Consider the following 22209-nt stretch of genomic DNA (forward strand, 5'->3'; position numbering starts at 1 on the left):
AAAATATTTCATTTGTACTCATTATTTTTCTAATAAGTACATTTGTTTGTTTTCTATTCTAAAAATAGAAAACATATCTTGATATTTTTTATTGAACTTTGGCATGAAATTTGGTCTAACGGTTTATTCTCAATAAACTGAAGAAGTTTTATTGTTTTATAAAGTTGGCGGCATTGGTTAGCGAAAATAACGATTCGAAATTGGAACAAGGAGACATCTCGAGCCCGCGATAAGAGCACCGCGAACACCTGTGGCCTAAAATCACTGGCGTGAAGTTAGTCACGGACGTTTATAATAAAAATAAATTTAAAAAAAACGGTGGCAAAGTGAACATTTTATTATGGATCCGCGTTTAGCTTTGACAAATACGAAATTAATGGGCGTGTTGTTATAGTAATATTATTATGCATAATTAATTTTGAAAAGATTTTAAAAACATATTCAAAACAGTTTATGAGGATACATTTAGAAAACAACAATAAAGTAAAATATGCTCTACATATTCGGTATTTTTTCGGGCTATTGAGTTTATATCGCAATGCATTAAAATAAGGGTTTTGGTATATAGTATCTGATAAGGAAGGAATGCAAAGCTGAGAGAAGCATTATCGACAAAATTAAGAAAGGTGTGTTGAGATGGTTTGGACATGTTGAACGAATGAGTGAGAAAAGAACAGTAAAACAAATTTATGAGGCGAATGTAATTGGAAAAAAAGAGCAGAGGATGACCGAGAAAAACTTGGCTTGATCAGGTATGCCAAATACTTGAAAGCGGTCAGGTTAGGAGTCGAAACAATCGGCGGGTACGTATGAGGATATGCATGAACGTGGAAGAGGCGAAGAATGTTTGCAAAGACAGAGTGGTGTGGCGTTCTATTCTCTCTGCCTACCCCTGCGGGGAAGCGGCGTGATGGTTAGTTAGTTAGTTTAAAATTGTTATTTAAATAAATGTATACTATATACGTAAATATTTTTTTTTAAATAAAATAAAAGAATTCAGATATTTTTAGGCATTCACAGATTTAAATTAATTTACCGTAAATAACAGAGATATCTGTTGTTCGTTGACCGATTACTATTATCAGCCAACACGTTGCAAATGTTAGATCAGAGACCCAATTATCGGGACAACCTTTTGCGAGTGTCAACCAATTTAGTTTGACTAAAATTAAAATAATTATAATCGTTGGATGTGCTCGAGGCTAAAACGAGTTATTGACTTACGAGATCTGAGATAATTTGTTTTTTTGTTTGTTTACATAACAATACATATCAACCTAGTTATTATTTGCAAATACAAATTGTGATTACACGTCACATTAATCAACTTGTAAAACAAAAGCCTCGACCCAAATGGGTTATGACTATTTAAATTTTCAATTCACCTAATTAACAATGATGAATTGCGTTAATTAAATTGTTACTACTAAACCATTCTCAGGTTTTTTTTTATTGTGTTTCACTTACAATAAAAATGAAAGTAAATATATCGTGAGAATTGTACGATAGTTGGCATTTGATATGTAATTGCTTGAAGCTGTTTATGACTGTTTTTTCGCCTCTGTTGTGAAATTGATCAGACTGGCCATCACTTTGGAATATGTACTACTGTATCAACATCAATGGTTCATTAAATTATCAGTAACTGAATTCATTTATGGTTACATAAATAAATAAATAAATAAAAAAATATCATTAAACTTCATATTCCCTCGTTATTAAGTTCTTTTATAAAGTTTTAACGAGTAGATTAGCATAGCTTATTTTACCAATATAATTTCAAACCGTTTAATACTACAAATAAATATATATTTTGTCAATGGGGAAGCCTCGGAATCGTTTGTACATTAATCATGCATTTGTTTCTAAATTTTGTAGTAGGTCACTATTTTATATAGGCATTTTATTTGCAATTTTAGAGGATAACGATATTTTGTCCGGTGAATTTTTATTGAGTGCTCGATTTTGAATTCAAAGGAAAAAATAAATCTAAAGATATAATGAAATATTTCATTTGAAAGCGACAAGAGTGAGGAATCGATATGTATGTTCTCAATAGACTCAGTACACATTTGCAGAGTATACCACAAACCTATATTAGAACGAGTATGCAACTCCAAGTGCCTTAACCATTGCTGTAATTCTCTTTTTTCTAACTACTTTACCCTCTTCATTTCTCTTCCATATAGCAGTAATGTCCATTACCCTCGACTCCTTCACTAAGTCACCTGTATTCCTTCAAATATATTCTTATCACACATTCACGAATCTAGAATACAAGACATCACCTTGCCTTCATATAACTAATGACCAAGTTAACACAGCTTCGACTCGATGCGTTGCCCTATGCACCATTGGGTGCTAGTCAGAGACAGGTGCACTTGTTTGTAAAGCAAAACATCAACTTATGAATTAAATTTTTATTTATACATAAATTCATCATTTTAAACTAAATTCCTTGTCAAAGAGATACTAATCTAAGATATGTATTAATTTTAAATCAAACACAGATTTTTTGAGTCTACTAAGTTGTATTTTATTAACAAAAACACATAAAATTTAATATTGTGACAATTGTTTCGCCTTCTTAGGGCATTATCAAACGAATGTGAAGATGAAATGGACTACGGTCCTTATGTAGCTATACAAATCTAAGTGACAGTTTTAACATGTGCAGCAATAGCTAATGGGGGATGTAGGTACGTACCCTTATAACACATGTTAAAACATTCACTTAGAATTGTATAGCTACATAAGGACCGTAGTCTATTTGATCTTCACATTCGTTTGATAATGCCATAACAAGGCGAAACAATTGTCGCGATATTCATCTTTTATGTGTTTTTGTTAATAAAATACAACTCAAGAAATCTGTGTTTGATTTAAAATTATAGCATAAATTAAAATGGAGTTCTACAAATTAAACGCTTAAAAATTATTGCAATGTCTCCAATTCCGAGTCACTTGCTCTTCAAATGGTTAAACATAGTCAGCGGCCTGAGAGGTGTTGTATTTTTATTGCCCTCGATGACTGGTGATTTTGAAGAATGTGAATCCGCCAGACGAGTGTGGGTGGCTTGGGCCGCTTAGGGCGAGCCTGCCCATACATAATAATAATGACAGGCCCTTACCGGTCCTACCCCGAGAGGATTGTGTGAACACCTGAGTATTTAGGTAGGTCCCGAGCGGCGGAACGTTCGGCGTCTTTTTTTCTTTTTATCGCCACTGAGTGAAGTCAATCAAGTACCTGCCCGCCTATACGTTTTTCTTAACAAAATGTCAATGCCAGATTTTTGGCTATGGTCAAATGCAGCCAGTTATTTTTATGTCTGACTTGACTTGTTTATGATGTTTCGTTAGGTGTTAACGAACTTAGGAACAGCACCCGTGATCCGGTGGTACGTTCACATAACCTGCGTGCTCATATATAAAATTGCATGACATATTCATCGCGCAATATTACTCTAGTACTAAAATAAAATAAAACCTCTTTATAATGTATCTCTATTTAACGAACTTCGGATGCAATGTACAAAAAATCCGGTCAAATGTAAAAAAAAAATATACATGTTTAAATTGTGTCGCCGCATGTAAACAATTTTTAGCGGCCATGATAATCACAAATTACATATGTCTCAAAACTTACCGAAAGTAAGCGCGTCTATATCAAACAGCAACATCACTTCACGACAAGTGTCCGAAGACAACAAATATAATTTTGTGTGTTTTGTATTGTTTATTTATATCCAAATACAGTGTTCATATCATCAACAAAAAAAGTTTTTTTTTATTTATTTTAAACCAATTTTTATATGACGGATTTTAGGCTTTAACGGACACCCCTACCCCCAAATTGGTTCGTTATATCGAGGTTTTACTGAATACGCAAATAATATATCGAACTCATCATCCCTATTGTCGACTCGGGACTCTTGATTCGATATTCTGGACTCGTACATATCGCTCACTCGTTTCAACAACGTCATAAATAAAAAATCGTCAATTTTCAGTTGTGCATGTTTTCGGAATGCTTAGAAAATGTACTATATTCCAGCAAAAGCGGCATATTTTAAACTTAATATTTACCCGCTACAGGGCAGAAAGTGTTTTTGCATTTTGAAGAAAAGGTAATGTTAATTTTTTTTTAATAAATATTTTTCAAATGGAGAAAAAAACCTTCAGGTTTTACCTAAAAAGATCTGTTGCACAATAAAAAGTTCAATATGTGGTTGATATTTATTTTGAATACATTTTATTATATTCTTAAACTTTAAAAACGATCCCCTGAAAAATCTTACACACATTGCTACAAGTACGGGTTCTCTAGCCATAGCTCCTATTCATCTTTTCCTACCTACTATTCCTCCTACCATATACGAGTAATATCCTTCACTGCAAACTCGTCCACTTACAGAATATGCATCATCACACATTCCACTCCTAAATCAAGAATCTGGAGAGCAGGACTATCCACTCTACCTTTAAACGAGATCTTGTTAACACCGTGTAGATTCAACGCGGTATTCTATGCACCATTTTTGTACAGATAGAAGTCAGAGGGACATCGGCTTCTGAAGACAACATAGATTATATGATTCTATCTCCCCATCCCGAAAGTTTAACTGGCGAATTCCACCACCTCCATATGATAAAATTTTATATTCTTTAAAGTTTCTAATTCATTAATTTTTCTGAACATAAGAAATAATCCGTTCAATTTTTATGTATAATAATAAAAATTATACATTTGGATAATTTATATAACGCCATTTTCGTCAAATACATACTACAATACCTCAAGGGCGCATAGATGATGTTTAATTGAATTCTTTCAGTTCATGTTTAAGAAATAATTCTCTGTCGAAGCGGCCAAAGTATAGAATGAATTACCTCTCTTTGTAAAAAATTCACCTTCTCTAATAACTTTTAAGAAACGTCTGAGACATTACTTTTTATCATTAGAATCCTATCCTTTCCATCAAATCTCCTCCCTTAGTATTTTTCCCTCTACCTCCTTCCCTAAACTCCCTTTTTCCTTTGCTCTCCTCATTATCATCTTTTATAAATAAATAAAAAAATTATGTCAATTAGTAATCTATGTTTTTTTAAACGTTCAAGTACTATCTACCCTTTGATTGTAAACAGCTATATAGGTATCAAACGTTTTGATCAATATCACTATTCTTTTTAGAAATAAGCCCGCTAACGTACTTATTTATTTTCTGACCATCAAGTTTAAATTAAATAAATAATTCAATAATACATTTTGAAAAAAAATATTAAAATTATGTCACACATGGGATTTTCTAGAATAGGGTAACGATGTTTGTCGTTTGCTTTATTAATCAATACAAGGTGATGCGATAAAATTGTACCATTTCTGAATTGAAACAAACTGAATTGAAAACATTAAATTAGCAGTTATCACCTTGTTTAGTGTTTAGGTATCTGACCACCAGATCTACCTGTTCTCCGTTCTCACGACTCTGGTCCTTGTGTGTTTAGCTAACATAATATTTCCAAAGAGTACGACGGAGATGAATGGCTAGCATCTCGTATAAAAAGATTCTGTATTGTTCCTCTTTCATCCTTCGGCCTTCGGCGCCAGCTCCCACCGCGACCGTCTGCGGCTTATCCGATAAAGGATCTCGAACCATCCTTCGCCTTTGCACTTTTTTTCGTCTTTATTGTCTACTACAGAATGCGAGACCAAAGAAATACATAGCACGGCAGCCAACGGAGATTAGAATGTTTAGATGCATTTTTATGGGAATGTCTGGACTTGTTAAACGTGATACGTGTTATCAGTATTTATGGACGTTGATATCAAGTCTCGTCAAGCAAAACGACTTCAAAGATATGTAGTATGTGCAAAATATATTCTTCTTAATAATATATCCTCGCGGACATCAATTCTCGCGGCTTATATTTATTGAGTATAAGATTTGAAAAAAAATCATTATGAAACAATAACTTATTATAGGCATGTTATTAATAATGGTTTCAGTTATTTTATCTCGTTATTTCAAAACTATTTTTATAAAATCGTGCTATGATTTCACAAATAGCACCATTGCAAAAAAAAAACTAAGCATAATAATATGTAGATTGCTACTATCTAATTACTAACACCGAGTTTGGGGATGAATGAAGATGGGATAAATACATCACAAGCACTAACTGGAAATAACTTTAATCAATAATGGATTCTTCGATTTTCTAGAATCGAACCCGCGACGCCAGTTTTGCATTCGAGCGCCTACCCCATTCAATTACGCCACAACGCGACGCTTGTCATAATGAAAGTAATGTTAATATTTATCATGTTACTGACATCTCTTGATCAATAGAAAAATTAATTTAATGTCTATATTGAGCACTAGATGGATTTCGTCGAAAAATTCATTCACCGATAGATGGTGCTGATAATAAAGTTTTCCTGTTTTTGGTTTGCGTCCATTTTTAAATCAGCGATAACCTTTCTCGCGCACGTGGGTTACCGACCGAACCGGCCTTCTCGAATAGTCTACAGAATTCCAAAGTCGATTCAGCGCGTCTGCCTGAATTTAATTCCTGAGAGCATTGTTTCTCAGTTTCTTTTCACAAGTTAGTCAAGAAATTCCGGAGTTATTTCAAGAATGTCCGCCATGAAGCGCCTGGTACCCCTGCTGGATCGAGTTCTCATCAAGAGGGCTGAGGCTCTGAAGACTACGGCCGGTGGAATTGTGATTCCTGAACAAGCTCAGTCTAAAGTCCTCCAAGGATTCGTCGTGGCCGTCGGCCCAGGATTAAGAAACAAGAACGGAGAATACATCAAGCCTGCGGTCGCCGTTGGAGATAAAGTCCTCCTCCCTGAATATGGTGGAACCAAAGTCAAGCTGGATAATGATGAAAATGACTATCAGTTATTCCGTGAGTCTGATATCCTAGCCAAAGTAGATGGAACAAAATAGACTATAATAATACTTTAACTGCCGCCATTCGAATATGTGTTTTTAGGTTAGTTGTGCATTTAATTTTACTGTGGTTCGCGATGTTATTGTTATCTTACTTTTAAGTCACCAAAGAAAATAAATTTTCTAAAGAAATGTTTTATTTTATTTACCAAACCTTTTGTTTAATTTAAAAGTTGTCTGAACGACTGGGTATGTGCGTTCTAGTATTGCATCATTCATTGATCCGTAATGTAATATCCTACCACTAGCAAGATATGAAGTCAATGAACTTTATTTTAGAGATAATTTTTCAATACCTTACATCTTGCATCGTTGCAGAATGTTAAAGTAAAAAAATCTACTCCATATGATTTTTTAAATTTTGATGACAATATTTTCTGGAAAATACTAAAGAGAACCGTTTTCACCTTTGTAGCCTTAAGGTGGAGACTGACCGGAGCATTTCATCATAAGGTAACACGTTACGATGCGAGCATTCAGGCAGTCAGTACACCGAGCCAAGCGCTCCTTCCATAGATTCGGATGCTCGCCACGAGCGATGTTACCTTTAGAAAATTGGATTAAGTAGGTCCTGTACTTACCATAAAAACTCATATTTTAATTGGGATTGAACCAAGCTGTACCGGCTTGATACCTCACATGCTTTCTGGCAAGGAACTCGGCTAAACCTAAATGGCATCCTTTCGATATCATGTTGGATAACTAATTAAGAAATAAATTTTAAAAATTACAATCCCCACACCAAAGAAGCCCTTGGGCACACAATGTGTCAGTCAGACTTTTATGAGCAATTCATTAATCTCAAACCTGTGCATTGTTTAAAAATAGCCCTCCTGTCCTAATTCTGCAGTATTATTATATATCAGCTGGTCTGTGTATTTAGGCGTACACAAACCAGCCGAGATTTTTGCTTAATATGAAAAAAGAGTGAAATTAAAACAGAGGTTAATTTGTAATGGTCAGCAAGCTCGGCTACCGTGCTGGAGGTCCCGTGTTCGAATCCCAGGGGGGGGGTCAAATAAATGTGATTTTTTTCACTCTAATATTTATTCAATATTACCCTGGACAGGTACCTAAAGCGGAGGGCTAATCATTTTTCCTTCATGTGTTAACGATCAAGATAATACTGCGTTCATTTAACATTTGAAATTAATACATAATACAGTACTGAAAAAGTTAAAAAAATTAAATATCTATATACCTCTGCTGTTATGTCATCACTATGTATGTGTTCGTATATTGAAATTCAATGAATTTTTTATTTTGATCCGGTTTTTCGTTATTGCCCAAAGCATTAATACATTGGAAGCCTCTAAATTAAAAATCGAATTTGAAAATGTCTACCTAATCCGCTGAATGATTGCTCATTTTTAAGCAATACCACCTCACATACGTAGTTCTACAATATGCAGATACCAGAAGTATGATAAAGGTATCAATTTTACAGCCAAAAATTGAGATAAGAGCGGTGAACAATAAACTCACTGGAATTTAATGATGATTTAGTAAACTTGATTAAAAATCAGCCTTCCTCGTGTTGTAATTTTAAAAATGTGAACTTAAACTAAAAAAGTATAGGAAAAAATCAATCACAAAAAATATAGAACAGATTGTACGGCTCGTATATAATTAAGCCCAGAATCATAGTAAAGTGGAGTGAATGGATAATGAGAAATTGACTTAGAAAATATGTGAGTGGAAGAACAGAACGAAGACAGCTAAAAAAGACTTGGCACAATCAGATCTTAAAATCTGATGGTGTCTAAAGTCTGCATAACTGGAGGGCATGTATTACTAGATGTATGGATGTGAAGGAAGCGAGGAGTGTATGTCAGGACAGAAGAATGTGGCGTTCCATCCTGTCTGCCTACCCCTGCGGGAAACCGCGTGATGGCAATAACAGTAGTGGTAGAATTATAATATGAATCAGCATATCATATATCCCAATAAAACAAAAAAGGCCGTAAATAAATATGTATTTATTTGTACAGAAAATAAAAACGTTTGAACAGTTTAAAAATAAATAAAAAAAATGTAAACAAACAAAATAAATACTTATTTAGATAATTCTGGAGGGATAAAGTTGCCACATGAAGTAATAACACAACCATATTCTTCAGTTTAAAATAAATCACAATATACGGCCGAAGACAAAAACAATAGTTTTATACCTGTGATGTTTTTTAGCTTTTAAAATATTTTATATGATAATAATTTTACCACTAAAAAAATCAGTATATTTTGTCAGAGACTACATAATTACAATAAAAAAATTACATCAAACTGAGGCATATAAACTATTATTCTGCCTACCTCTGGATAAAACGCCATGATAGTTAATTGATTAACAAAAATAAACCTTAACAAAACATATATATATAAAGGTGGAGACTGACTGGAGCATTTCGTCGTAACATCGCTCGCGGCAAGCATCACCGAGCATCCGAAACTATAGGTGAAGCGCTCGGCTCGGTGTACTGACTGCCTGAATGCTCGCATCGTAACGTGTTACGTTATGACGAAATGCTCCGGTCAGTCTCCACCTTTAATAACCGCATTTTTTAATAAATAAAGTATGTGCATTACAATGGTAATTATTTTAGTGCTTCTATATCAAAAAATGTGCGGTAAACACACATTATAATTATTTGTGAATTCTTAACCCTTACCACTCCTGTGTTAAGCTCGAAATTATATAGCACGATTTCTAAAATAAAATATATAAAAAAAATGAATGCAAACTATATGATGTTCCAATACGGTACCCTTTTGTATATATGAATCAAGTAATAATGCTACGTAAAAAAAGAATAAAGGAATGCTTAGGGTTATGATTTGATTTGCAACTTGATATTTATTCAGTTGAAAAACTGATAAGAAATATACAAATGATATACTTTAAAAGACAGAGTTGAAAATTTAAATTTTAAGCTGTCAAGTACATACATTAAATCCTAGCTGAAACCAGAATCAGTTTTGTTAATGCCTTCAAATCAGATATTACCTTTTGTCATAATCAAGTAAGTATAATATAATATACATTATAAAACATGGTAAAAAGCTTAATTTATGTTCATTTTAAATTATAATAAAAATAGGAAGCACTGGCAGAGGGAAGTCTAAACATACTGCAAAGCCAAGCAGGAAATCATATCCTAAATTGATGTTGTATGGTGCAATAACATAGTAATGGCTAGGAAATTTGTAATTATTTGTAAATGTTGCCTTTTGTCTGTTGCAACTTCAAATACGTATATAATTTGGAATATTGTCAGTCTTGGCAAAAATGTGCTTTTACTATTCTTGCTTAGATAAAATAAACATTGTGAATACAGCTCAACTAAAATGTTTGTAGGGGCCGTATAATAGTTGTAAGACCGTATAACATTTGTAAAAACCGAGATGTTATAACCGAGTGACAAAAAAACATAATAAAATGGGAGCAGGTATATCACTTAATTAAATAAAAAAATGTAATAAACTACATTTTAAATATAAATACTACAATGGACAGGGGCCATTGCACAATTTGTTAAAACCGTGGCTTGGTGGGTTTGATTCTAAATGGAGATTTTTTCAATTGGTCCGTGATGTTATGTTGTATGTAACATCCTTTTTTTGTATCTGGGTTATTCCTACAACACCAAAAAACTTAAAATGTTTAAAATATAAAACTCACAACAGCAAATTTTGGCACAATTCCAATAAAAATGTTTGATTTTGAACTATATATAAAAATAAAAATATTATCTAGCCGGTTTTTCAATAATGGATAAAATTTGTAACCTAAAAAAAACTACTCTCCAAACAAAAATACATTACTTACCAAATATTGTATGAATATGTCATGAAACGGAAAAGCGGAATTTGAGCAGGAAATGTCAGCTTTTAGGTAAAACCACAAATATTTCTGAGTAATGTCAGTATAAATAACACTAATAAACTATGAAATCACTTACATATATAAAATACTACTAAATTATAAGTTACTACATTCCCATTTAAATAAACATATTCATTTATGTTGAATCCATAAAAAAATCTTGACTGCTCACAAGAGAACATAATGTTGCACTATTAATTTTATTAATAAAATAATACTTCTTTATACAGCTAGTAATTAACAGCAAGAATGTGCGAAACAAAAATTAGTATTTAAAGACAAAGAAAAAATAAGTGATTAAGACATAAAACAAATTTCCGCATCGTTTGATCATAATAAATATTATTACAAATGGCTAAAACTTGAAATAAGTTAACGTAATTCTCCTCACTTTGTTTTACCATTTAATTATTAGAATAATGAACTGTTAGATAGCAAATTAAAATAATTTTTTATATCAAAAATTAAAACTAATAAATGCTTTAAAGATTACTTGAACAGCAATAAAGAGCAATTTGTTAAAAAAGCTAATTGTAAAGTCTTTATTGTATCACTGTAGGGAGATATTGGTTCTCCGAACTGCAGCCGAAAGCATAGGATTTGGGTCAGGCTGTTCAGTTAACAATGTCACATCTGCCCACTGTCTCTCCGCACTAGATAGTCTGATGGCCTCCATGACTGCCTGGACATATTGCCCGTCTTCAAATGTTGCCGCTAGCTGCACCGGTTCCTTAACCCAACCCATCTGTTCCTTAACTGGCAAGAAAGCTTCTTTTAAAGCGCTAATCATCTTACTCAATCCTTTGATATACGGGCGAGGGACTACACTGTCCTGCATGGGACATTCCAAGTCTTCGACATCTAGATATATGACGTCATCACCCATGTCGTTTGCGTGTTTAGCGTGAGCGTCAACAGTGTTCTTTATTGGACTAGACGCGTACAATCGGCCGTGGAGATCTCCACCTTTCACGAGTAACTGACCAAGTTTTCCGCAAAGAAGTACTTCCTGGTGGAAACAAGGACCCACCATGCAGTTATTAAGCGTTGCGGTGACAAGGAGACCCTTATCCATCTCCATTTGAAAGGTACAAAAATCAGGCGCAGTTATTTGTCGTATACCATTCACTTTATCCGTTGTCTTTGTAAAGGTTCTTAAAACACCGTGCACTCTCAATGCTTTCTGGCCAGTAAGGAATGTAACTAAATCTATGACGTGGCTACCTAATAGAGTTAAGGTTCCACCCCCCATTGTGTCGTCACATAACCAATTGTAGTTATTGCTCAGTAAGGAACTCATTTGCACCTTGATATCCATCATTGAAAGCTCATCTTGTTTGCCGATAAATCCATCATTTATTGCTTTTCTCATACAAGAAAATGCAGGAAGAAATCTCAAAGAATGATTAACTATAGATATTAGCGTGGGGTAATACTGACACGCTCTGACCATTTTCAAAGCTTCTGCCTGATTCAAACCGGCGGGTTTATCGCAAACGACGTGCTTACCAATACCCAAGGCTTTAACAGAAATTTGAGCGTGTAAATTAGGAGCGCAAATTATGAATACGAGATTTACGTCTTTTCTCAATAGAACGTCATCGATTTTATTTGTATAAAACGGTATTTGAAGTTCTTTAGCTACGTGCTCTGTCTCTTGGAGAGTCATGCCCCAAATTGCTTCAATTTTAAATCCCTTTTCACGTAAGAACGGAACCAACACTTTCGACACCGCTCCGGTGCCAAATACACCAATACCCGGCAACATTTTAACGTTATTTTAGGAAATCATTAATATGAATGAAAAATAAACATTAAAAAAATTAACTCGAGCTGTCAGTGAAGTATTACATAGAAAATGACAACTGATGACAACACAGCTTAATAGACAATTTATTCAGGAATGACATTTAACCATAGACTGTTAGCCAGGAATCGTTCGAAAACATTATTCGATAGGCAACCTGAAAAAAGTGCTTACCCAATCTGAAAACTTTTTTTAAATAAATATTCTCTACCTAAAGGATAAATACGCTTCACGCTACGATGTGAAAACGGAGGTTGTGATTTACTAAGAAGCACATACTTTAATTAATACTTTATACTTTAATTAATTAAATTATTGAAAAAAAGAGGTAAAGTTACTGTGAACAGAGTAATTGATTGTTGTTAAGATACAGAAAATAAAATTCTATCGGTTAGAATTCAGCCACCAAAAACAGCCAGAAAAATATTTTCTCGATTCGTCACTAATATTCGATGGAAGTAAATAAAATCTTCAAATAACTTTGTATAATTTATTTAATTTTTAAACTAAAATTTGGTATTGAGGATAGGTCGGATTGATTTGGCGGGTATTCATTCAAGCAACAACTGATTTGGGTAAATGCTCTCCTTCTGCCCTGAATCCCTTCTCGTCAGCCACGTATTTAGTGACGTAGACCTTGCCGTCATCACTGACGTAGGAGAAGGAGCCTTCCTTGACGAGCACGTGGTCCTTGCCATCGAGGGTGGGCTTCAGGACTCCGGACTCGGACAGCACAGTTCCGTCTCCGCTGCGGTACAGCAGGGAGAACTCTCCGTCCACTTTGTGGCTCTCGGTCCTCTCCAACACTGGGATTACTTTGTAAACGGGCGCTTCGGGGGCGGCTAGGGCTCCCACCACCATCAAGCTAACGATGAAGATCTGCAAAGCGATGTAATGATTATTAATTTTCTATATGGATCTTTTAAATTAAACTGTTGATTGTGCTGAAGGGGTAATATTATGGAATATAATGTTTAAACAGTAAAAGTTAAATTATCAATTTTTGTCCCATAGTTAGATGTAAAATGAAATTTGCAATTACACATCTCTTCGTCAGGACAATCTATATACTATACCAGTACACAAACAACACTAAGCACTACCATTAAAATAGATATAAGCGTGTGAATAGTGTAATAGTAGTGATGTGTAATGCTTCTATTAAGCTGGTGTAGTGATTGAGCTGGAGTACGTTTTGAAACCGGTTGACTATCATATAATTCACTCCTTTCAACAACGTCTTATATCAAAAAACATGCTATTTTAGGAGATCGTTTAAAAGTTTAAGAATATAATAAAATGTGTTAAAAATAAATATCAAGCCACTTATTGAACTTTTTACTGTGCAACAGATCTTTTTAGTTAATATCTGAATATGTTTTCTCCATTTGAAAAACATTTAGTAGATATATTTTAAAAAATAATTAAACAATACCCTTTCTTCAAAATGCAAAAACAGCACTTTCTGCCCTGTAGCGGGTTAATATTAAGTTAAAAATATGCCGCTTTTGCTGGGATATAGTACATTTTCTGGGCATTCCGAAAACGATTTTGATATACGACGTTGCTGAAAGGAGTGAGCGATATGTATCAAATATTTTGACTGAAATATATTCATCCTTAGCAACAAACTAGCGAGTGGGCTAATTATTATTTAACATTGCTAAAAACATTTTTCTTTATGTTAGCAAAAATGTTACTTTCATGATAATAAGATAATGGGTACTCACGAACTGCATTTTCAATCGAGGGAGTTGTTCTGTTGCTGTAACAAATTGAACTGTGCCATTCTAAAGAAAATCTGCATATTTATACTAAAAAAATCTGCTGCCAATTAATTAACCAGAAAAACAATTATTGCTAAATTATACCTCTCTGATATTATAATACTCGTTATACATACCTAATATCATATCATATTAATAGCAGTAGATGGACGGAATGCCTGCAGGCCCTAGGTTGTCTCTAAAAATCAATATACCTACTTATCTGTCTGCGAAAATAGGTATTACAAAACATTAATACTTGTATTGTGATTCTCCATTTTATACCGAAACCCAGTACTACATAAATATATTGATCGTCACATGAAAGACACTTCATCAGTCCTGCGATTCATTCCAGACTGATATTAAATTAATAAAAGTTAATAAATCACTTATTTATAATAATTTTTATTCCCCTAGGAATCAAACCAGGGATTTCCAGCACGAAAGCTAAACTCGCTAACCATTATACTACAGCCAATAATAATATAAATTGCATATATTTTTTTTTATATCCAAACCATACATATTATTATTGCGGACGGATTTCGAAGCAATATTTTTTTAAACTATTTTATACTTTTTATCGGAATTATGATGATTAACTATGATAGATAAATAACAATTTTGATTTTTTTAAATCTATCGTAGGAAAAAGTATTATAAATCTCCAAAACCCTTCAAAATATCTTGAAATATGGTATACCTGCCAAGTGTAAAAATAAAGAAAACGGATTATTTATCATCAGAAAATAATAACCCTTATACTTACAAATATTTGAATCCCTCATTCTTTATTTATGCCACATTTTACACTCCCAACTCGAGAAATTACCTTTCGAAGAAATCCAATAAACGCAAACCAATTATGAAATGACAAATACATATTTATTTTATAAAAATAATCTCTCGCCTTAACACTTCCAACGGCGGTATCCGGTTACAGACAGATTACTCCTATTTATTTTGTTTTTTCTTGCTAAGTTGACGCCTCGCCTGCGCGCCTCGCCGATCTTCGCTAATCGTTTTTTGACAAATGACGCGAAGTGGTTTACGAGTATGTGAAGGGAAGCGTCAACAGAAATAACATCTTCATAGTAAAGGTATATTATGTAGATATTATTTTTTTTACAAAGTACATATATAAATAATAAAAAAATAGTTGGTACATATACAAAACATTTCAAATATAACGTTTCTACCTCTCTAATAAAGTAGATACTTGTGTTTAGAGAGGGAGTTCGTCTTACAATTAATTTTTTTATAAACAAAGTAAATTAAAATAAAGTATATTATTTCGAGAAATAAACATGATAATATGATCCACAAAGTTAATGCTTTCAATATTCAAAACATAAAATAAAGTAAATTAAAAATTAAAAAATATTCATTGGTATGGAGTCTAGGTAGGGGTGAGTCTTATATGTTTTTTAAATTTAGTTTTAAAGGTTTGATATTTTTTTTATAGATTTTAAGTTTTTCGATATGTACATGTATATTTATTTGTGAATATAGTAAAATAATTGAAGTAAAGTAGAGATATACAAGGTTTACTCATTTATGTAAAATCTTGCTTTGTTTATTTGTTTTTTTATAAAGTGATAACCCGCAAAGCTTTTATTTTAGGAGCTTAAGGTAGTAAGGATAGAGAAGGTAGATACTGTATAAAGTTGCTACTGTAACATGATGTAGCTACTACTACTACTAATACCATTACGCCGTTTCCCCGCAGGTGTAGGCAGAGAAGACGGAACGCCACACTCTTCTGTCCTGACATACACTCCTAGCTTCCTTCACGTCCGTACATCTAGTCATACATGCCCTCCGATTACGTAGACTTTTGACACCACCTAATTTTAGGTTCTGATTGGTCTGGTCGTGCCAAGTCTTTTTTGGCCGTCCTCGTTCTGTTCTCCCGTTGAAATTTGACAAACATACTTTCTATAAACCTTTATATTATACAACAGGTGATATTTAATGTATAAAATAGCAGAGGAAGTCCTAGGACTACAACTTGGCACGATCAGGTATATCAAATACTTGAAAGCGGCCGAGCCAGGAGTCAAAATAATCAGCGGGTAATGAGGATATGCATGAATGTGGAAGGGGCGAAAAATATTTCCAATGACATAGTGGTATGGCGTTCTATTCTCGCTGCCTGAGAAGCGGCGTGATGGTTAATAAGTTAGCTCTATTTTTTGTAAAAATATACAACGTTCTAGTGTAATAAATATAAGGGATTTTTTTACTCTAATATTTATTCAATATTACCCTGGACTGGTACCCGAGGCGGGGGGCTGATCACATTTCCTTCACGTGTTAACGATCAAGATATCATTGCGTTTACATGTTGCAGTGCCCTATGCACCATTGAGGTGCGAATAAGGGTTTGAAAGAGCAGTAGAATGTACCTTTTAGGGATATTGATCAATTTGACAATATCTCAAATTCTCTCATGACAAATTTCCATGTCATCATTTTTAATCAGCCAACTGATAAATATCCAGTCAACAAATGCATTATTTATATTTTTGAAGTGCAATTCGGGTGAAATCCTCGTAAAACTCATCGGTGTAATTACTCAATTAAATGAACGTCTAAAGTGGAGTTTCACACAAAAAGCTGTCAGAGTTTTGGCACTGCGCTCCGAGCGCCGAGCGCCGAGCGGCCCGTGACCCGAAGCGTCTCCGCTTTGAACTGGAGAGACGACATCCACCTGGAACCTTATTCATCGGCTCAGGGTCGAACTGTACCAGAAACAAAATTATTTTTGAAATAAAATTAATCATTGATATCGAATTGCGTCTTAGTTAGGCTTGCCAGATTTCTGAAATCGGTAGTGTAACGGCAAAGGGGTATATCTATCAAATTTTTCATTTTCTAAGTTTGTTCCACAACATGTATAAAACAGTGTATTCCATAATCTGGCAAAAGGATATAGCTGTAGTCGCAATACTTATTTAATTTTATTAAGATATGTACACATAAAAAATACATTAAACAAATGAGTTATTTAATTTCACAAGCTTGTTTTTGCTCTCCTGTAAAATTTGGTCTGAGACAGATATACCCCTTTGCCTTTACGCTACTGAAATGTTCAACTGGGACACTGGAATGTCCCCAGCGTACAGTCCAGTGAAATAAATGACAAAGTAATTTTCCTAAATAGTCTTTCACAGTTAATTATTCTTAGACTTTTTTGTCATCTACAATCAAACTTAATTTTTACTGGGACGTGAAGTAAACCAGCTGGGACACGGGATTTTGTCTGAAAACTGGGACTGTCCCGGTTAAACCGTGACGTCTGGCTAGCCTATATAGTCTTAGTCCAATAAAATTATTATTGCAAGATATTGTAAGAACGAAAAATGTTCCAATTAGACATCTACAACGGTTAGGATAAACAAAGGATTAAAGCTTAAAACAGATCACATTCAAACTTACTTATTGCTACTAAAAATACTTAAATGAAGGATGTTGTAATTTAAATGTAAATATAAGTGATTATCACTCCTAATACCTACAATCCTACAAGAACCGTAGGACTTCAAGGTGCTTGCCTTCAAGGTGATCAGTCGTCAATATGATGCAGGTCTCCATGAAGCGTTGGTGCGGATAAGGATTGAAAGAACATTTCTTAAAATATAGTAAATTGTAAAAGTAAAAAAAAATGAATAGTTCTCACAGTAAAATTAAAAACTAAAGTATTCTCTGTTGGCGACTCTACAAATGGAGAGGTCCTAAAAAGGGTCTTTACGATAGAATAAGAAATATATAATTTTAAGAGGTATGGTATCCCCTCAACAAGGAATCAATTTTGATGGAGACGTCTCTCGCAGTTACCCATTTGATGTATAAGTATATGTTTTAAATAACATACGTACTTTTTGTTTTAACAAAATGAAAATTCGGACCTGCTTTTCTTTTAATCTATTCGGAATCCTGTGATTCTTGTTCCGCCGAAACACTTATCCTATTTATATAAAGTTATTTTATACTTAGAACAATATTTATATTTTAATACATTAATTTGGGATCTTTTAAATTTAATATTTTAAGATTATAAACCGCCAACGAACATTATTTGTGTATATAGAAAGTAAAAATCTTGACTACCACTTAACATTATTTTTATTTATCCCCTCTTCTTACATCTCGTTAATAAATTGATCTATTCGGTAAGTAACGTTATTTTTTTCTACAAAATTTGTTTATGTATTTTAACTTCATGTACAGAAAAGAAATAAGTACACTGGCGGGTTTATTGCTAAAAAGCAATATCTTCAAACCAACCGAAAACAGATTAGTGATATTGGTCAAAACTTTTGATACCTTATACTGTACTTGTAAAGCTGTTTGCAATCAGAGAGTAGATAGTACTTGAACATTACAAGAAAACATTAATTATAAATTGATGATAATAAGGAAGGCAAAGGAAAAAGGGAGTTTAGGGAAGGAGGTAGAGAGAAAAACTAAGAGATGACGTTTGATGGAAAGTAAGGATTCTAATGATACATAGATAGTAATATCTCAAACGTTTCTTAAAATTTATTAGAGAGGGTACATGTTTTACAGGGAGAGGTAATTCATTCCATAGTCTGGCCGCTTGGACAGAGAAGGAATTACTGAAGAATGTGTTATGGCGAAAATTTTAAATTTTGTATTATGTGTGTTATATGCAGTATACGGAAGATGCCAAATACTTAACTAATTAGGTTGTTTAATTAGTAACAAAACCATTTTAAAATTCCATAACCGGAAGGTATTATTTCCAATTAGGTGTGCAGATATTCGGCAAAACCTTTCTTACTGGTAATTTGTATAAATATGGAGATTTCCGAGACAATGGTACAGTTCAGTTCGTCGCAACAGCAGAACACATTCTCAGTCGAAATGCAATTCGTAAGTATATCAACATTTTAATATTAAATGTAGATAATTGTGAAGTACCCTCACAATTATATTATATATTTGTTTTATACGAAATTAAGAACATTAAAATAAGAAAAATTTTATGCAATCATTTTAAATAGCGCAAATTTTCTTTTAAAAAATCTTAGCATTTTTATTGTGCACACAGATATATAAATTTTAATATTTACTTATTTGTAAGTTACCCCAAATAGTGCACTATTTGAGGATGTAAAGTAATCCCAAGATAAATTATTTTTTAATTATTCGTGTACTCAAGCGATTTCTACACATTTAACCTAACGAAGGGACATGTAATTACGAAATACATTATATCGTGGGTATACCTGCAAAAAACATGAACTCTAAAATCCCTGTCATTTAAAGCTTTTAGCCTGAATAACATACCCGATATTAACCTTAAAGTTGAATTTACTTGTAAAACCACATAAATATGACGTGTCAAACTACTTAGTGTATTTTACCAGTTTAAAGAACGTTGAAAATTTTATAATACTGCATCATTAGTCAAAATTGGATATTTTCGAGTTAACGTTTTTTGCCAGTACACCCACTTACTGTTTGAACATTCTGTTCCATAATATTCCCCCTTTAGCACAATCAACAGTTATATTTGAAAGATCTATTCAGAAAATTAACTTTCATTACATCGCTATGTTACCTTGCAGATCTTCATTGTCAGCTTGATGGTGGTGGGAGCCCTGGCCGCCCCCGAAGCGCCCGTCTACAAAGTAATCCCAGTGTTGGAGAGGACCGAGAGCCACAAAGTGGACGGAGAGTTCTCCCTGCTGTACCGCAGCGGAGACGGAACTGTGCTGTCCGAGTCCGGAGTCCTGAAGCCCACCCTCGATGGCAAGGACCGCGTGCTCGTCAAGGAAGGCTCCTTCTCCTACGTCAGTGATGACGGCAAGGTCTACGTCACTAAATATGTGGCTGACGAGAAGGGATTCAGAGCACAGGGAGAGCATTTACCCAAATCAGTTGTTGCCTGAATGAATACCCGACAAATCAACCCGACCTATCCTCGATACCAAATTTTAGCAAAATTAAATAAATAATTACACTAAAAATACATGAAAATCTGTTTTATTTATGAAATATTTTACATTTCAAAATGTCTAGTTCCTATCCCCGACCTGTCTAGTCTAAATCGAATATGAGGGATTCCACTACAGGACGAACGTTATCAGAACAACTACTAAAATGTAGAGAAAAAAGCCAGTCAACATCCAACGTGAAGCGGTACAATAAATAAAAACAATAAAAATGAATCTAACGTTTCTCACATTTTCTTTTACGTTGCTTTGCTCTGTAATGAAATACTCATAGGGAAAAAGAAAAGAAACTTCTATAGTTACGTTGAAAAAACAATTACAATTGGAACTGAATTTATTTGAACTCAAATTCTCAGAATTCCTGCATTCTTTATCCTAAGAACTCAGACGACTCATCCCATTGATCAATTTATATTTCTTGTATAAAACTTGTACTAAATTCAACTAAATATAATATATCCATGTATATAAAAGGAATCTGTCCATAAAAACTTAATTCCAATAGTGATCACACAAAGTATTTTTCTTTCTCGAAATAATATACCAATAGTGATCCCACAGAATGTTGCAATTTGCCCTGGTTAGCTTTTAACTTAATTGGCGTTGTTTTCAAGGATACTAAAATGAATGAAAGTTGACACTAAAGTGCGTATTTTTTTCTTAATTCTTTGACATTGCATAAAAATAGTCAAGTAATAGAATACTTTATTATTATAAGAGCGTCTTCCTTTGGCTAGAGTGAATGGGTGTGAATCTGAACCCTCGTTACTAGACATGTCCTGAAATCTGACAGTAGTGAGTACCTCCACTGTGTAATGCTTATGCAAGGGCAACAAAAAATTAGGTATCCACGTAATAAAATCCTTATAGTCGAGGCCCATAATTTGTTCAGCAAGTAACCGAGATGGTATATCGGTAGTGTAATGGCAAAGGGTAAAAATCTAAAAAATAAATCTGTAAAAATTTCATTTTCTAAGTTTGTTCCACAAAATGTCTAAAATAGTGTATTATCTGGCAAAAGGATATAGCTGTAGTTGCAATTCTTATTTAATTGTTGGATAATATATATCCAAAACAAGGTTTTTGTTGGATTGAATTCTACATTTATTTATGTTTATCTTAATACGTGACGCGTTTTTTTCTTCTTAAGACATTATCAAACAAAGAGTGTTTGATAATGTCATAAGAAGGCGAAACGCGTCACATAAATAAATGTAGAATTCAATCCAACAAAAACCTTGTTTTATTTTGGGTATATTACCCAACAATTCAATATGAAATTCTACCAACTGTCTGCAGTTACAATAAATAATACTTATTTAGTTTTATTATGATATGTACTTATAAAAATACTTAAAACAAATGAGTTATTTAATTTCACAAGTTTGTTTTTGCTATCCTGTAAAATTTGGTCTGAGACAGATATACCCCTTTGCCTTTACGCTACCGATATTTGGTAGCTTTTACACTTTTAAAATACTAGTACATGTTGAAATTCATTAAATAATGTTTATATAATACATTTCAATGAATTTCAGTTCATGCATCTCCTCATACATACCCGCCGATTGTTTCGACTCCTAACCTGACCGCATTCAAGTATTTGGCATACCTGATCTTGCCAAGTTTTTCTCGGTCTTCCTCTGCTCCTTTTTCCAATTACATTCGCCTCATAAATTTATTTTACGGTTCTTTCCTCACCCATTCGTTCTACATGTTCAAACCATCTCAACACACATTTCTTAATTTTATCGATAATGCTTATCTCAGCTTTGCATTCCTTCCTTATTTCACTATTAGAACATCTATC

General features: G+C 33.5%; 4 protein-coding genes across 5 annotated transcripts in view; 2 read left to right on the top strand and 2 right to left on the bottom strand.

The window, feature by feature from the left end:
• The window catches only part of LOC148307033 (cuticle protein CP14.6-like), a 143133-nt gene extending 122749 nt beyond the window's left edge, over positions 1-20384 (top strand). Inside the window, exons 1-2 of one of the 2 annotated variants that reach the window (XM_088264039.1) lie at positions 19185-19314; positions 20013-20384. In XM_088264039.1, the coding sequence (XP_088120165.1) occupies positions 19240-19314; positions 20013-20336 (399 nt within the window). In that variant the 5' untranslated portion in view covers positions 19185-19239 and the 3' untranslated portion in view covers positions 20337-20384. Of the gene's footprint in view, positions 1-19184; positions 19315-20012 lie in introns of those variants that run through there. The other variant, XM_088264040.1, reaches the window with a different exon arrangement.
• Positions 6410-7088, top strand: LOC148307037 (10 kDa heat shock protein, mitochondrial-like). The gene has a single exon (XM_088264008.1). It carries the CDS (start codon positions 6639-6641, stop codon positions 6951-6953), a length of 315 nt encoding a protein of 104 aa, XP_088120134.1. The 5' UTR covers positions 6410-6638; the 3' UTR covers positions 6954-7088.
• Positions 9465-12678, bottom strand: LOC148307038 (glucose-fructose oxidoreductase domain-containing protein 1). The gene has a single exon (XM_088264019.1). It carries the CDS (start codon positions 12605-12607, stop codon positions 11390-11392), a length of 1218 nt encoding a protein of 405 aa, XP_088120145.1. The 5' UTR covers positions 12608-12678; the 3' UTR covers positions 9465-11389.
• Positions 13166-14408, bottom strand: LOC148307039 (cuticle protein CP14.6-like). Its single transcript, XM_088264038.1, has 2 exons — positions 14377-14408; positions 13166-13525 (listed from the first exon to the last, which is right to left on the bottom strand). Exons 1-2 carry the CDS (start codon positions 14383-14385, stop codon positions 13202-13204), a joined length of 333 nt encoding a protein of 110 aa, XP_088120164.1. The 5' UTR covers positions 14386-14408; the 3' UTR covers positions 13166-13201.
• Positions 20385-22209: the final 1825 nt, after the last annotated feature.

Source organism: Brachycentrus maculatus, unplaced genomic scaffold (assembly GCF_059751285.1).
Source record: "Brachycentrus maculatus isolate JH-2025_06_01 unplaced genomic scaffold, ASM5975128v1 h1tg000212l, whole genome shotgun sequence".
Lineage (NCBI taxonomy): Eukaryota > Metazoa > Arthropoda > Insecta > Trichoptera > Brachycentridae > Brachycentrus > Brachycentrus maculatus.